The sequence below is a fragment of the Sciurus vulgaris genome (assembly GCF_902686455.1).
Source record: "Sciurus vulgaris genome assembly, chromosome: X".
In the NCBI taxonomy this organism is placed as follows: domain Eukaryota; kingdom Metazoa; phylum Chordata; class Mammalia; order Rodentia; family Sciuridae; genus Sciurus; species Sciurus vulgaris.
The window spans coordinates 123,885,164-123,897,863 of record NC_136471.1 but is presented as its reverse complement, the minus strand read 5'-3'; the positions used below and the strand labels follow the sequence as shown (position 1 = coordinate 123,897,863).

Here is a 12,700-nt window from a genome sequence, read left to right as displayed (position 1 = left end):
CTATACATTCTCTGGGAAAGGTAGCATTGAGTTAGCAACTCAGGGGGTTTCCAGCCTCAATATCTAGAAGATTCTGTATAAATAGCACCCAGGGGTAATACCTTGAGGAAGAAGGATGGGTTGGGGCACGAGGATTCCTGGAAGAAGAGGATGTCAAACATGGATGGGACCGTACCCTAGAATGATCTTTGCAACTGAACCAAGTAAACTGGCTCTTTAGAAGGGTCTTGTGTTTTTGTTCCTGTCTTTTAATTTTTGAAAAATTAATTTTTCATAAAAATAAGTGTATGGAAATAGAAAAGTCAGTGATTAAAAGTGATGCTTTTTAAATACAATTTTTCAAACACCACCCCCCCCCCGCCCCGGATTAGATCAGTCAGTTTGTCTTTCTAGACCTGATATTTCCCAATTCTGCTGCATTTGAAGGAGGAGAGAGAGGGTAGGCAAAGTCTCCCTGTCTTCCTTCATCTTCCAGAACCTGATCTTAGCATCTAGGATTAATAGATTATAAAAGATATAGCTTCCTTCATTTACTACTAGAAATAGATGCCCAGCATGTGCAGGGCCCTGGGTTTGGTCCCCAGCACCACAAAGGGAGAAAACAATAATTTTTAATGTGAGGCTTTAGAAGAAAAAAAAAAAAAAGCCTCCCCCCAGTTTTTCTTCCACATAGAGCATTTGTTTTTTATAGATTGGAATTTTGACAGCTCAAGATTTGGTACTTTAAGGTCTAGGAGGACAATCATAAATTGGTGATAACCATTTGTCCTTTGTTTGCTCTGCTTAAGTGCAATAGTGTGATTATATCTCAGAACTGTTTACTCTTCTTTAAATGACTGGTTTCAGTTGTTTCCCCTCACATCTTATAGACCATTCTTAGTTCGTTTGCTTGCTTCCATGCAATTTTATACACTAAGTAAGGAATAGTAGTCATCATCTGGTTGCTCCATTGCATTTGGCAGGTTCAGATTATTTCTGTGTCTCTGGGGTCACTCTCAATTCAGGTCCTTTTGTTTCCCTTCTACCTGAATTGTCTACAGTGTACATTTAAAATGAAAATTTCCCAATGATATAAAGTTCAGTAAACTGATGATAAATTTATGATTTGTGCCATAGACATTAGTAGTGTGACCATGCTTGGAAAGGGGGGGCCTGTGTTATTTGGCTTGTAGTGACTCACTTGAGAGAGTTCTTGGAGTTAACCTCAGTGGGGACCTGAGACTGTCCTTGGGAAACCTCTTTAAGGATCTCTGAAGGAAGATGTGTGGTGATAGTGTTATAGGAATGATGGAGTACCAGCACCCCAATGGAGTAGGTTCCTGCTCAGAAGGTGTGATCCACCTGAGAAAATGAAGTCTTAATCAGTTAAAGATTAGAGACAAAACCAAAAGTTAGATTTAAAAAGCAGAGTGCCTGATGGGTCTTCTAGCCCTGATAGGAACTGAAACTGAACAACTGAAAAAGGCCCATGCTTCAGCATGTCCATGCTCCTCTCTCACTGGTTCTGCTTTGCCAGTCTTCCCCTAATATTGTAGCTTTGTGCCTTTAGTGTTTCCTTTTAAAACTTATTTTACATAAATATATTAACCATCCATCCATCCATCTGTCCTGCCAACCATTTAAGAGCAGTTTATATATAAAATCTCCTTATGTGGTTGGCAGTTTAACACAGATTTTTTACAGTTGTGTGTCAAAGACATCTGTGGAATTTTCAAAGCTGTATTTCATTGTTATACTTTGGCAGAGCTCCAATTTGAAGATAATATGATGCCCTTTCTATATAGAAATTATGGTATGTACAAAGCTCAATGACTTCCAATTAATCCTGGGGCTTGAACATTCAGAATAACAGTTTAGACTCTGTACATTTACAGAAAATCTAAAACTTTGACAAATGTTTCTGCATTAACTTTATAGCTTTCCTTTTCATGTTAGAAATTGTATCTTATGGCCGGGTGCAATGGTGCATGCCTGTAATCCCAGTGGTTCAGGAGGCTGAGACAGGAGGATCGTGAGTTCAAATCCAGCTCAGCAAAAGTGTGATGCTAAGCAACTCAGTGAGATCCTGTCTCTAAATTTACAAATACAAAATAGGGCTGGGGCTGTGGCTCCATGGTTGAGTGCCCCTGAGTTCAATCCCTGGTACCCCTCCCCCCCCAAAAAATGTTGCTGTGAATATGTATAAGATCCCATTTAGGATTGTGCTCAACATCAGTAGCAATGATTCTAGCAGTTCCAGAAGCTAATAGAAGCTCTAGCAGCTGTTTTCACTATTCTCTGTCCCTTTCTGGTCCTTTTTTCTGCTTGAGACATTTCCCAATATCTGCATGTGTTATCTTTCTGCCATTACTCTCTCTAGGCCTGAAGAAGAAGGAGAGAAAATAGGGTTCCAAGGCCCAGTGACAGCCAGAGCTTGGCAGGGAGAGCTACCCTGTTGAAGCTGTCATCTGGAGGGAGGGACACAGCTAGGTTCTGAGTCAGGGCATCACTGCCAAGAAGGAGCAAGGAAGACCTCCCCTGGCCTCTTTCTCCTCTGGTCCAGTGATGCTTGAAACCCTGCTAAGCCTTACTGGAAGGTCACCAACTCACAAGCATGGGGAACACTGTCTGGGTCCAGGACCAGCCAGAGTAGTGGAGTAGTGGGAACTGGATAAATAATACATAACCAATACACTTAGATCTATTCATGAATGAGACTATCATTGTTGGGTTTTTTTAAAAGTCACTGAGATAATTTAGTTAGCAAGATGTATGTTGACAAACAACTAATGGTTTTAAAACCTGACACCTTTAGGATACAGAGTCTGTCCCCTTTATGGATCTGCAGATAGATTTTATTGACATCATTTAACAGAAAGTAAAACTTAACTCTCCCATCTTCCTGATTTCTTTCTAGGTCTTAGATTTGCCATTTGTTCAACTCAAATTTAAGTGTCCTTATTTAAAGCTGTGATTCTTGTGACGTTACTGGGAGAGATTAGTGAGTGCATTTAGGAGATGAACTTTCCATACTGTTACAGACTTGCTTAATATAAGATTTTTTTTAATGCTCTCAGGTAGATTTCTGGTGGAGAATACCATCTGAAAAATATGATAGGAAAAGGGCCCTTACATTTGATGCCTGAACATGCAGATTCTTACAGGGAAAATTAGAAGGCACAGTTTCACAGGTTAGCATTCTGTATTTAAAAGGGGGGAGGCTTTTCTTCTGATTATCATGTGATGGCAACAAAACTTTCCCAAATCAAACCATCTTTAGTAATAGTGATATTTACAACAGTTTCTGAATACATAGTAAAAAGGAAATTGTGTGACTCATTCATTTTGAAACATTCTAATCTATCACAAGCCCCTATCTGGTCCTTTAAAATAGTTACTTTAATAGATAAAACTGAATTTGCTATGTGTTACTTTCAGCTTTCAGATAGAGGTTAAGGTTCTCCTCTGTATTAATAGTTGTACTAAATTGTATCCTTTGGCAGTCAGTTAACACTTTCAGATTCCTAGGATCTGGTATAGGCTTCCTGTTGAGTGAACACAGAGGTGTCTGAACAGTTAGTGATGTGCTCCTGTTTAGTGTACGAGGAGATAGCCAAAGAGCCCCAAGTAATTGCCACTTCTCCAAAACATAGACATTGATCATCATCTTTTCCAACAAACCTCACTGGGCAGTTTACATTTCTCTTTAGAGTGCCATTTTCTTTTAATGAGTACATTGCTGGAATTCTCATTCTTCAACTCTACAGGCTAAAGACAAGAGACATTGGTGTCTGTGTGCTACGAGTACATATTTCTGAGGCAAGCTATGCTTTACAAAGAAAAATCAAGTTCAAAGAACATAGTAACCTTCAAATCTAAATGTTCTCTTCTGACATTCAAACAGATAAAAGAGAGATAGGGAGTCTTTCTGTATCTCAGCTCTCTTCTCCTTAGCAGATATTCTATAATGAACACTTATAGCAGCCAACAGAGTGAAAACATGTTTTTATCAGATTATCAGTTAGAAACTGTGTTGACGACAAGTTAGTCAAGCAGTTAAGGATACCCTAATAACTTCATCAGGACTAATGCTTTGTTGCAGAGTGACTTAGTATGAGGGACTTCTTATTGATAGGTTCCTTCTTATTGGTAGGCACATGTTTGAGAGAGTTAATGTTTTTAGTCACTGAGGTGTTTTAAGTGTGTGGGTATTTTTCTTTCTTTTTAATGTAATACTTTGTGTGTGCCTGCTATTGAAGGAAACCAATGTACCTCTTTTGTTTTTAACATAGAAACCAAGCCAGCAAAGGTGCTGCTTTACAGTCTCACCACAGATCCAACAGCAAGGACATTCAGAACTTAAGTGTGGGTCTGCCCCGGGCTGACGAAGGCCTTCCTGCCAACGAAAGCTTCCTGAATGGAAACCTTGCTGGAGCTACTCTTAGTCCGATGCACACCAAAACCTACCAAGCAAGCACCCAGCCTGGGTCCGCCAGCAAAGATCTCACCAACAACAACATACCACATCTTCTCAGTCCAAAAGAAGCCAAGTCCAAGACAGAGTTTGACTTTAATATTGACCCAAAGCCTTCAGAAGGCCCAGGCACAAAGTACCTCAAGTCCAGCAGCAGATCTCAGCAGAACCGGCATTCATTCATGGAAAGTTCTCAGAGCAAAGCCGGGACACTGCAGCCCAGTGAAAAGCAGAGTCGGCACAGCTACATTGACACCATTCCCCAGTCCTCCAGGAGTCCCTCCTACAGGACCAAGGCCAAAAGCCATGGGGCATTGAGTGACTCCAAGTCTGTGAGCAACCTTTCTGAAACCAGGGCCCAAATCACAGATACCAGTACCAGTAGGTACTTCCCATCCAGCTGCTTGGACTTGAACTCTCCCACCAGCCCAACCCCCACCAGGCACAGTGACACAAGAACTTTACTCAGCCCTTCAGGGAGAAATAATCGAAATGAGGGCACTCTGGACTCACGCAGAACCACAACGAGGCATTCCAAAACGATGGAGGAATTGAAGCTGCCTGAACACATGGACAGCAGCCATTCCCATTCACTGTCTGCACCTCATGAGTCCTTCTCTTATGGGCTAGGCTATACCAGCCCCTTCTCCTCTCAGCAACGTCCTCACAGGCATTCCATGTATGTGACCCGGGACAAAGTGAGAGCCAAAGGCTTGGACGGAAGCTTGAGCATAGGGCAAGGGATGGCGGCCAGAGCCAACAGCCTGCAACTCTTATCACCCCAGGTACAGCTCAGCACCTTGACCCAGTCTGGTGGGCTCGTCACGGATGGGAAGGGGGTACAGGGGTTGCTTTCAGGGTCAGTCTGTGATTTTGCCTACTGCAGGAGGCCATACTTTCTTTGGTAGAGTGAATGGGACTGTTCTGTTAAAAAAATACATTATTTAAATCAACTGTTGAGTACTCAAAAGAACGCAGAAGTTTGTTTTTAGTAATTGGTTTCTTTTCTTAAATGTTCCCTTCTGGCATATTTTGTTGAGAGAATCCTATTTTGATTTATGACAGAACTTATCAGCTATATGGGTTAGCTTTTAGTTTTCTCAAAATTCATTGTGAATGCATGGGTATTTTCTCTAATCTCTCCAAACCACATTTGCTTAAATCAAACCTTTTTTCTAAGACCTTCTTCAATATCTTCACTGAATTTAAAAGTTTTTAATTTATTCAGAACTACAGATAAATTTAACTTCAGGCCAGGATAAATGTTAATTTTCAGTCTTTTTGGATTGTTTTTAAATCTTCAGGCAGTATTTTCAGCATAATGCTTCTTCCATCTTGTTGATTATCAGACTCTAGAACTGAGACTAACCTGCTTAAAGAAGTAGCATTCTTACAATAGAACACATTTTTAAATCATATTTTCACGATGTCATGTATAAAGCACTGTGCCCAGTGCCTGGCACAGAGTGTCTAACAAATTTTAGTCATTCCTGCTGCTACTGTGATGGCGGGAGCTGTTACTTCGACAGTGAACCTTATCTCTGTGCTGGGTGTTCTCAGGCATTCCAGAGAGTCCCAAATAGAGTTCTTGCCCTTGAGAAACTAACTTCTCCCAGGGAAGATTAAATTATACATGTTAACAATGAAATAATTAAGGCCTACATTCACATGGCACTGGCTAGGAATAGGAATTGAAAGCACGGAAAGATCGCTGTGAGCAGCAGCAGTCAGAAAATGCCTTCAGGGGCAGTCTTGCTCTGGGTAAGGATACAGACAAGTGGTGAATGGCTGAAAAGTGAATATATGCTCAGGCATCATGCGAGGCCTTAGTTAAAAAGATGAGAATGGCAGGGTTGCTGTCCTCTTAGAATATGGGGACTGGCAGGGAACACTTGCCAGTAGATCAGTCATTCTCATGCTGTGGGGTCGAGTTCCAGCTGCTGTACCAGAGACACACATGTGGGCCAAAGGGAGAGGGAGCAACATGGCAGGGCAGTGGGAGGCTCCCCAAGGAGGCAGCATCTGAGCAGAGTTCTCCTGGAGGGTGAGGATTTCACTTGGGGATGAAAGTGACAGCAACAGCAGGAAAGGGACTTGAAAGAAGGGAAGAAAAAACATTCCAAGGAGACAGAGGGTGATAGAGACCCGACATGACATGGTGTGCTCCAGGGATTGCAACTGACTTCATGTTCTTAGAGGTGAAAGTGCAAGAATTGGAGTGACTTTCGCAGTCATGCACACATAAGGAGTGTGTTCAGGATTGAGGGAATGCCAGTGGGAAAGCAGAGTGGATCTTAATAACTGCTCAGAAGTAGAAACAACTGAACTTTCAAGTTGCAGGGTCGAATGTAGGGAAAGGGAAGCTTGAAGGTTTCTTTTGTAGGAGCTCCTTTTCAGAGTGGGAAAGGGGATTTTTGAAGCCCCTTAAGTCACTCCCTTCATCTCACAGATGAGTGGTTTGCCTGAGTTTACCCAACTAGTTCAAGATGGAACTGGGATTCTGAGACAGTCTCCAGGTGCCCAGATGTGCGCTAAGAAGCTGGAAAGGCCAGCTGAGGGGAGGGCACGTTTGCAGAGGCTGTAAGTGGAGTTACAGGAATGGTCAGAGAAGTCCCTGAGGAGTTACTATAGAGAAAAGAGAATCTCAAGAACCTAGAAAGATCTCTAGGACCCAGCAGCCGCCCGTAGACATGAGACGGAGGTCAAAACCAGGTAAAGTGTACTGGCATTAAGCATAGAGTCAGAGAAGTAAGAAAAAGAAAAGATGGTTTCACTTGGAAAAAGGACAAATGACTGGCTCTCTGAGAATTCAGAGAAAGGATTTTTGTGAACTTGGTGGTCATAAGCTAATGATAAGCACTTACTGTGGGCTAAGTACAGATCCAACTGTTACTTAAGTCCTGTTCAGGAGGTACAGAGCCAAGCTGCAAGAAAGTACACATTTAAAGGAGCAAAGGTGGCAGAAGGCTTGAAAGGTAATGAAGGCTGTGAGTAAATCACAGGAATCATTCTCATGCAAAGTGTTGTGACCACCTTCAAAAGCACTAGGGGCTCTTGCTGAGTTTAGGTTAGACATAAATAGTTTTCTAAAATACTTTTCTAGAGGCCCTTGTCAACAGCACAGGTGGTAAAAGTCAAATGAGATTTTGTTACAAAGCAGAAAAAAGAAAGACAGCACTGGGGAAATTCTTGCCCAGAATCCTCCAAATACACCAGAAAGTGAGGAGCAGGAAAACAGAATCATATTTTAAATAAAACATTTTTTATATCTCACCTAGACTTGAGCTAACACTCTTTCTATGCCTTAATATACACCTACACGGTGCAACTAACTCCTCCTAATGACTTGGTAATTGCATTCCTTAATCATTTTTTCTGAGGTGTAGAAAATGTGAAATTTTTCCCCCTTGGGCACCGTTGTAGACCAAGTACTGTGCTGAGGTTATGACTCATTTTCTTGAGAAAGCTAGGTAGTAATAGCCTCTCTGTAGAGGAGCACTGTCATGATTATGACTGAGAAATGCAGAGAACCTAAGTGCTATTATCCTGGAGATGAGAAGAGAATTTAAAGCACAGAGACTATACGATTTAGAGACTTTTAAGACAAAAATGATTAAGAGGACTTATTCCTTGATTCATTCAAGAAGCATTTATTTTCATCTGAATTGGCTATATGAGTCCTTTCTGAAAAATAATTTTGGTTCTGGACAGTTCTTTTAGAGAACTCAGCCTAAAATCAGCTAGAGGACTTTTGGATTGAATAATAGACTCTAACCAGAATGCTACTCAGAACCATGACGTCTAGATATTAGACAGATTTTTTTTGTTTTTAATAATTAATTGAACTATTTTCAGATTAATTTATTCCTTACTTGTCTTGACTTTAATGAGAATTTCGCTTTCCATCTGTTGAAATGTGTTCAGCTTATTTTACATTCATCAGATGATTCACTTTTGCCTGGGACAACTTATGTTTTAGCCAACTTTTTTTTTTTTTTTTTTTTTTTTTTTTTTAATTTTAGCTGGTTAAGGTACTAGTCTGGGTGCAGTATCACACATTTGCAATTCCATCTACCTGGGAGACTGAGGCAGGAGGATTACGAATTCAAAACCAGCCTGGACATCTTAGCAAGACCCTGTTTCAAAAAATAAAAAGGGCCGAGGATGTAGCTCAGTGGTGCGGCACCCCTGGATTCAGTCCCCAGTTTACTACATAAAGACCATGATGATTTTCATCCCTAAGAATAGGATGTTCTTATAAATCTTTTTGAATTTGACTTCCAGCCTGGAGAACAGCTGCCTCCAGAGATGACTGTGGCGAGACCTTCTGTTAAAGAGTCCTCCAGAGAAGGCACCTCTTCATTCCACACTCGTCAAAAGTCCGAGGTCTGACTCCTTAGAGTTACTACATTTTACTATAAGATGGTCCGTACAGATTGTTCCCTCAACATCATTGTAGCCTAGCTAGTAAACTTTATTCATACCCAACCTCCCGCACATAAGTTAGACTGGCTTCTAAAGGAAGTCTTTTCCTCATGGTATTGTCTTGAGTTTTCTTTTAAAAAGATTGTGGAGTAAATTATAGATTGATTGGGCTCTGCTCTGACCTCAGAGGTGGTACTGTCATCAGTCTGTGGTTTAACTTCTGTAAACTCGTTTCCTGCCTCAGGGTGGAGCATATCATGACCCACACTCTGATGATGGCACAGCCCCCAAAGAAAACAGACATCTGTACAATGATCCTGTCCCCAGAAGAGTTGGCAGCTTTTATAGAGGTAAGCCACCCCCAGCATTAACCAGGGTCCTCCTCTCCTCTCCTCTCCTCTCTGAGGCGTCCATCTCTAGCCCAAGCCCTGCACTACATTTCCCCACCCCAACTGACTTCACACTTACAGCATTCTTGTCTGTACTGTCACCTCTAGCAGTTCTCTGCCGCTGGTCACTCTGTCTTCGTTCAGGTCCTCCTAGCTTCTGCCTTTTGGCTTTTGAAGTAGTAGTTTCCTAACCTCCTTGTCTCCAAGGTACCCATCAAAATAGTCCCTGGAATGATCCTTCTGAATGTGAAGTTGCATTCTGACCATACCACTCATGCATTCCATTAAGTCATAAAATACTTATGAATGTCACCTGTGTACCTGGTACTATTCTAGCTTAGAACAAACATGTCAGTGGGCAAGATAGCTAAAGACCTCCTCCCTGGTGGAACTCACATTCTTAGGAGGAGAAATTGCCAGTAAATGTAGTAATCCTGTAGGGCAAGGATTAGTAATAGTGCTCCATGGGGGGAAAATAGAGTAAAGCAACCCATTGCCCCCCACCGCCCCACCTCAAAACCATAGTTCTCACCTGTTGAAGGGCCCTCAATGGCTTTCCATTGGCATCAGGATGAAATCTGAATTCTCTAAGATGACATTCCAGATTGTCCATGGTCTGGCCCTTGCCGTCCCCTGCATCTGCCCCCATCCCACCTCACTGCCAAGTCTGTTTGGTACCCAGCCTGTGGGATTCACATAGGCCATGCCCTTTAATGGCCTGAAATGCACTCCTCTTCCCTTGCTTGGCAGCTTGTTTCTGTCTTTTTCTTTACAGTCCTCTTTGTGTGAGGTCTTCCCTGCCCACCCTAGATGAAAGTATTTCCTCCTTTGTCCTACTCCCTACTCCCAGTACCTTGTCTAAGCCTCTTATACAATGCAGACCACATTGTACTCATTCTCTGTCTGCATTTCTCTCACAAGGTTGTAAGCCCCTCAGAGATGCTGAGTTCTTGGACTGGGGATGTAGCTCATTGATAGAGCACTCACCTAGAGTATGAGAGGCCTGGGTTCAATCCCCAGTACTGAAAAAAAAAAAATCTGATTTCTCTTCATCTATTCTTCTTTTGATTAGCACACTGACAAGGTACAGTTTCATAAATATTTATTGATTGAAATAAAGAAAAATTTCAAGTGTATTTGCACAGTCTTAAAAATGTGATATTTAGGACTGGGGTTGTGGCTCAGTGATAGAGTGCTCGCCTACCATGTGTGAGGCCCTGGGTTCAATCCTCAGCACCACATAAAAATAAAATAAAGGTATTGTGTCCACCTACAACTAAATATATGTGTATGTATATATATATATATATATATATATATATATATAAAAGTGATATTTAACAGATGACTGAAATGTGCTTCTGGGGTTATATGAACTTAGGGGACATTGACAGATACAGGCAAACCCCTTGGAGTGGTAACTATGAAAGTCTTGAAACCCCATGGTGAAGAAATGGACAGCAAACCCACAGATAGGAGGCTCTGCCTTGCAAAGCCTTTAAGAGTCACCACAGCCTTCGGCAGTGAGCTCCCATGCCTGACTTCCTGCTGTTTTTATTGTTTTAGGAAGACAGCTGGAAAGAGGCCAGAATTGGGGGCAGTGGGGAACATGGGGAACTAACTGGTTATTTTAATTAGGAATCCAAGCTAAATAAATACACAGAAGTGTTATTCAAGAGTAAATATGTGTTGAATGGTTACGCTACTCTTTACCCTCCCAGTTCCACCTTTGGAAAAATTGTAAGGCATTGGAATATGCCTTTTAATGCTTCCCCCACCATCCCCCACATACACGCACCACAATTACTTTAGAATCTTATAGGATAAAACTTTTAATTCTGATTAAAGTTAATTAAAACAAAATTTTATAGTACACATGAGCAAAAACTTTTTTCTATCAGTATGGTTTTATTTCCAAAATGTATCATACACATGATATTTCTGTAGATGTCCAGAGAAGATACTTTAATATAAAATATTAATGAAGTTTTTAATTAATGAATTAGTTCTTAACTTATGGAAACACAGTTTTATCTTGATGGCAAATGGATTAAATTGGTTAACATCAGAGAAACATCTCATTTGTCTACCTCATAATTCACTTCAGGGTTTGGCAAGTAGTACATTTTAATTTTTTAAAGATCAAAAATAACTGGACACAGTGGCATACACCCGGATCCCAGCTACTCAGGAAGCTAAGGCGGGAGGATCTCAAATTTGAGGATCACCTCAGCAATTCAGGGAGACCATCCCCCACTCCATGTGTCTCAAAATAAAATAAGGGTTTAGGCATGTAGCTTAGTGGTAGAGCACTTTAAGGTCCTAGGTTCAATTCCTAGTACCACCAAAAAAAAAAAAAAAAAATGTTCAGAAATAGATAAAAGAAAAAAGTTCAACTAAATGACAGATGTTTCCAGAATACCTCTTGTTTTCATTCCTACTAGTCAAGAGTCAAGTGAAGTGGTATCACTTATCTTGATATACGTCCTATATATTACTTTTACAAAGAAATTTACAGTATATTTTGATTTATGACCAAGCTTAGAAATTGATAGAAAAAAATTAGTAACTCTCCCCTCCCCAAAGGTAGAAAAGTATTTACTTACCTACATTACAGTTTATTTTTCTGTTCATTCTTGAAATGAGAATGTAGAGAAAAATAATATTTTTGTGCACTAACCAAATTTCTTTGTAATTTAGCTTAAAAATATACGAATGACACTGCCTTCCAAATGGCGAGGCTTAAACTGGAGTTTGTATTTTTTAGCACAAATTACTTTGGACTAAGAACTAGGTTTTGCATAGTTGGGTCTATGATAAGAAAACCGTAACTTGAAAGAATGTTACAGCAGTGGGTTGGGGGCTATTATTCATACTTTAAAATATCCTATATCAGTTGAAAGATCAGATTTCTGTTTTGAAGTACATATTGCCTGGTGTTAACTGACCCTTGCAGGTTAGTGTTGTAAGCAGTGAGGTAGGGAGGATGTTCCCTGCAATGCCTCCAACCTTAGAAAACATGAAAGTTTTGCAAAAGGCAGATGAGGACTTTTACTCATCTGTTTGTTTAGTTAAATTTGTTTATGTCCATGAAAATGCAAAAAATGACATGAGAACTGCTTTGACCAAGAGTACATCTGCCCATCAGTGGCTTACTTTTTCTTCATTCAGTGCCATCTCCACGACCAGACAATTCTTTCCATGAAAATAATGTGTCAACCAGAGTTTCTTCCCTACCATCTGAAAGCAGTTCTGGAACCAATCACTCAAAAAGACAACCAGCATTTGATCCATGGTGAGTGTTTTGTTTTTGCTCTTCTTTTTTCAAATTGTAGATTTGAGAATGCAAAGAAATTCTGGACAAACTTTAGCATTATTTCTCCTGCTAGGCCTTTCTCTCTCAAGAAATTTTTAGATAAGGAAGACATAATTT

At 40.7% G+C, this 12,700-nt stretch overlaps 1 protein-coding gene across 8 annotated transcripts in view; it reads left to right on the top strand.

The window, feature by feature from the left end:
• The window catches only part of CDKL5 (cyclin dependent kinase like 5), a 165,006-nt gene that overhangs the window by 137,246 nt on the left and 15,060 nt on the right, over positions 1–12,700 (top strand). For all 8 annotated transcript variants that reach the window (XM_079122784.1, XM_079122778.1, XM_079122781.1 and 5 more), the window contains 4 exons: positions 4,272–5,238; positions 8,738–8,839; positions 9,123–9,228; positions 12,439–12,562. In XM_079122784.1, coding sequence (XP_078978910.1) covers positions 4,272–5,238; positions 8,738–8,839; positions 9,123–9,228; positions 12,439–12,562 — 1,299 coding nt within the window. The remainder of the gene's footprint in view (positions 1–4,271; positions 5,239–8,737; positions 8,840–9,122; positions 9,229–12,438; positions 12,563–12,700) is intronic.